This window comes from Leuresthes tenuis, unplaced genomic scaffold, assembly GCF_036924035.1.
Source record: "Leuresthes tenuis unplaced genomic scaffold, fLeuTen1.0.hap1 SCAF_21, whole genome shotgun sequence".
NCBI classification, from domain to species: domain Eukaryota; kingdom Metazoa; phylum Chordata; class Actinopteri; order Atheriniformes; family Atherinopsidae; genus Leuresthes; species Leuresthes tenuis.
In genome coordinates, this window is record NW_027325375.1 from 15817833 (window position 1) to 15822564 (window position 4732).

Sequence of the window (4732 nt, forward strand, 5' to 3'; positions counted from 1 at the left end):
ATGGATCTTGATGCAAAAGTAACATTTGTATTTAATACCACATTTGTTCGTCCTGGAAAATTCTTTCTGAGTGGGTTTTCCAACATGTCTAATGTTAAGTATTACTATGTTTTCTTGTGTTTTGTATACATCATAACTGTTCTTGGAAATGTTTTTCTCCTCTTTATTATCTGCCTGGTAAAAACTCTTCATACCCCCAAATACATGATTGTGTTCAACCTTGCTTTGATAGATCTGTGTGGCAGCACTGCTCTCATCCCAAAACTCTTAGACACATTTTTGTTTAACAGGAGATATATTGTCTACGGAGCTTGCATAAGTTACATGTTCTTTGTTGCATTCTTTGCAGGTTTACAGTCATGGACGCTTGTCACTATGGCATATGACAGACTTATAGCAATATGCTTCCCTTTGAGGTATCACTGTATTGTGACTAAAAATGCCATTGTTGCAATGCTGTTGTTTGCATGGTTGTTTTTGTTGAGTCTGATGGCATTTATGGCTGGACTTATTGATCGCCTTTCTTTCTGTGGATCTCTGGTGGTGCAAAGCTTTTACTGTGATCACGCACCAGTATATCGTCTAGCCTGTAATAACACTTCACTAAATAATATAATGGCATATGTTGCTTTAATTACAATTGTCTGCATTCCTCTTATACTGATATTTCTCACTTATGTATGCATTTTCACAGCACTGAGCAGGATTGCATCAAGAGAAGAACGACTGAGAGCACTGAAAACTTGCACTTCTCACATGATTCTTGTAACTATTTTCTTTCTACCATTGTTGGCCACCAACATAGCTGCAGTGGCTTCCTACATCCATCCAAATACTAGAATGATTAATTCCTCCTTGACACACACCATACCAGCTTTGCTCAATCCAATTGTGTACTCTTTAAAGACAGGAGAAGTGTTGAATGCTATAAAGACGTTTTTCAAAAGAAATAAGCAGATTTTAGCTGCAAAACTGTGAACTCTTTATGACATGACACATCAAGGAATGTCATTCACAGTGCTTTGCTGCATAATATAATCACATACATATATATGTGTATATACCGTACATCTAAACAAAATTATAGTCAGCATCTTACTATTTTATGTTTTATCTTACTGTTTGTTGCGATTGTTGATTGGAGGTCTCATTTAGAAATACAGTTTTGTTACATTTGGATCAATATCATAATTTTGTGTCTTACTGTGGTTTTGTCCAGACTGACAAAGATTTGTAAATAATCAATAGACATTTTAATCAGTATAAAACAAATCAGCAAATATGCAAAGAATATTCAGTTGATTCTATAAAATCCAAATAAAACTGGAAATTGAGGATTTAATATTCATATAAGTTACTCAGGTTTCTGGAGCTGTAGAATGAATGTTTCAAGTGCTTCAGAGGGAAAAGCACAGCAAAGGTTTCCAAATTACAGGAATACCAATGCTGTAGCTGCTACATAATGGCAAACACAAACAGACATAAAAAATTCTTCTTCACTCAGTGGGTTATTCTGTCATTTAGAAAGCGCATTTCTGGTTATGGTTATGATTATTATTAGATAGTGATAACAAGAATGGCACAAATACTGTCATGTCATGTTTTGTCTTTGATTGCTTTGTAATCTCTTGGGTTTTGATTTTTTTCCTGTCATTATTATAGTTTTGCTTTCAGGTCTTAGGTTTCTGTTTAGTCACTAGTTTTTGTTTTCCCTAGTCACTCTTACCATGTCATCATGTTCCCTCAAGTCATCTGTTTTTGTTCACAGCTGCACAGTCTCCAATCACCTCACCACAGTATTTAGTTACCAGGTTCCGACAAGTTCATTGCAAAATCCTCACTGACAATTCCCCACGGTTGTTCATGTGTTCAGGTTTGTCTGGTCAGGTTTTACCGCAACTTTTTCCATAGCCATAGCCTTAGCCAAGTTTTGTTTGTTTGATTTCCCCACAGTTTATAGCAATCCGGCCTAAGCCGTGCTTTATGTTTCTTTTGTGTTAATAAATCACGTTTTCCTTTAAAGTCTGCATCTGGGTCCTACCTCCTATACGCCACGCACAACCCCTCTACCCCGGTTGTGACAAATACTATTAAGAACATAATTCTGTGGACAATATTAACCCAAAAAGAGCCAATGTGACTCATTAATGTCACTATTGAGCTTTGCAGCTGAACTCGGAGAATAAGCCGATGGCGGCAAAGATATTATTTAGCTACTTTTAGCATATCTATTTGACACGAGCACACACTCAGTCATTGAGGAATGAACTTGCAACTTACGCTGTACAGAAAACAAACAAAACAAAAAATTGGGCGGGGCTTAAACAAAACATGATGACACAGCATGAGCTTCTGGCCTTTTCACTTAAGACCCACTGTAGTGAAAACAAGATACTACATCTACATAAACAGCAGTACAATCACATAGTCTCACAGTCTCATAACACAGTCTTATGTTGTGTGTCTCGTAACAACTGAAAACACTAAATAAAAGAAAGTCTTTTAACAGTCACATACTGTAACTAATTGAGATATTGAAACTTTATCCAAAAGATCTAAATATCTCCAAATGTTTTCATACTGAAAACAAATGTAATATTTCCATAGTGATGACTTTGAGTTTTTACCCAAATGTTTTAGTTCACCTTGTCATAAATCCATCCTTCTTTCGATTTGCTTGAAAAAAGCAATAATATTTAATGTATTCCGTGCACATTTAAGCATAATAGATACAACTCCAAACATGTTCATTCACTGGGCAGTGCATACTATTTGCTGTATAGTTTTGCTAATAACTCTATTGGAAAGCCACAGTCGATCCACTGTATTGCTTGTGCTGTCAACTGGACAGTATGCTGTCTGACTTGAAAGCCCTGCTTACTGGCTTATTGCCTTTATTTCCTTTTTTGCTTCAGTCTATTTTGAATTAGCTTTGGGCCAAAGAATACGGTGGTGCTTCTGGTGCATGTGAGGCATACAAAGCCATTGGTGATATACCCACATTATTATTATTTATATGTTTAATATTACTTGCATTAACTATATATGGAAGTAAATCTGTGTCATGGGATTTTGAAAGAAAATAGTGATTGAATTTCTAGCACTGAAGATTTATGCATCGAATTGTATCTGTGTGGAGTTTGAAGAGAAAGAGACGACGTTTCGGTAAGTCTCTATTATTTATTCATCTCCTTACTCCACTTAAGAAAACTAAGAAAAGTAAGAAAAACTATCAAACTGACAATAACTGACATCAACTGACAGAACATACATTTAGTTTTCATGACAACAACCGTTGTGGATGGGGAAAGGGGGGATGGAGGGAAAGGTGAGGAAGCCTGCGGGGATGGAGCTGCTGATGTAGTCTGTGCAGGTACGGGAGAGGCCCCTCTGTAAGGAGCCAGTCTGTCTCTGTGGAGAACCACCTTTCTGCCCTTGGATGGCAGCTGCACCCAGTAGACGACTTCTCCCAGTCTCTCTAACACTCTACAAGGGCCCACCCACTGGCTGTCAAGTTTATGGCACCGACCTTTCTTGCGTTGGGGACCCACACCAGCTCACCAGCCAGAAAATGCCTCCCCTGCGTTCTCACGTCATAATTACGTCTTTGTCTCACACCAGCACTCAACTGCTGCTTCCGAGCAAAACTATGCACTGACTCAAGGCGATCCTGAAGTTTCCGTGCGTACTCAGGACCCGGGGGTGTGTCTTCCAAATCTGGCGGTCGACCAAATGCCACAATGGCTGGGGTGCGCAGCTCTCTCCCCAACATGAGAAGAGCTGGTGTGCAAGCTGTGGTCTCTTGCACTGCAGACCGACACGCCATTAGCACAAGGGGCAAATGGTCATCCCAGTCCTTCTGGTGCTTCGACGTGAGGATAGCCAGCTGCTGACCCAAGGTGCGGTGGAATCTTTCTACCAACCCATCACTCTGGGGTCGCAAGGGGGTGGTGCGAGTCTTGTGTGCACCGAGACGCTCACACATCAAAGCAAACAGCCGGGACTCAAAATTTCTCCCCTGATCGGAGTGTATGATCTCCGGCACCCCAAAACGGCTGAACATGCCCTCCAGCAGCGCGTCCACAACTGTTCCCGCCTCTTGGTCGGGCAGCGGGTATGCCTCTGGCCATAAAACTGAGTGAAGTAGTCGATGGCTGAGAGAACATAGCGGTTACCTTTGGAAGAGCGTGGCAGAGGGCCCACAATGTCCACCGCCACTCTCTCCATCGGGCCACCCACTGCAAACTGCTGGAGGGGAGCGTGTGACTGGCCAGAGGGACCCTTGCGGGCCACACAGGGGTCGCACTGACGGCAGAAGTCCTCTACGTCCCTCCTACACCGCCCCCAGTAGAAGCACTGGTGAAGGCGGCGGAGGGTTTTTGCAACCCCAAAATGCCCAGACCCCGCCGCTCCATGCATGGCCCCAAGCACATCTACCCGCAGGCTTCTGGGGACCACAACTTGCCACCTATCCTCACCCGTTGCAGGCTCCTTCCAGGCTTGCTGCAGGACGCCCTGCGCCATCCGCAGAGCATCAAACTTGGACCACAGTCCCTTGGTTGTGGCGGAGAATGCTGCCACTTCTTCCCACGTTGGCCGCTGCCGAGCCACAACCCACTGTAGAACAGGCTGCAGATCTACATCTTGTTCCTGTTGCTGCTTCCACTCTGCAGCGCCTGACACATCATCTCTCCCACGGACTCTGTGGTCCCGGTCTCCTCCTCCAGGAGCT

General features: G+C 42.6%; 1 protein-coding gene across 1 annotated transcript; it reads left to right on the forward strand.

Annotated features, from left to right (window-relative positions):
* Positions 1 to 978, forward strand: LOC140279280 (olfactory receptor 52E8-like). Its single transcript, XM_072374405.1, has one exon. It carries the CDS (start codon positions 1 to 3, stop codon positions 976 to 978), a length of 978 nt encoding a protein of 325 aa, XP_072230506.1.
* Positions 979 to 4732: the final 3754 nt, after the last annotated feature.

Excerpts from the sequence above, each read along its gene's own strand:
- LOC140279280 (XM_072374405.1), top strand. The coding sequence starts at position 1 with ATGGATCTTGATGCAAAAGTAACATTTGTATTTAATACCACATTTGTT.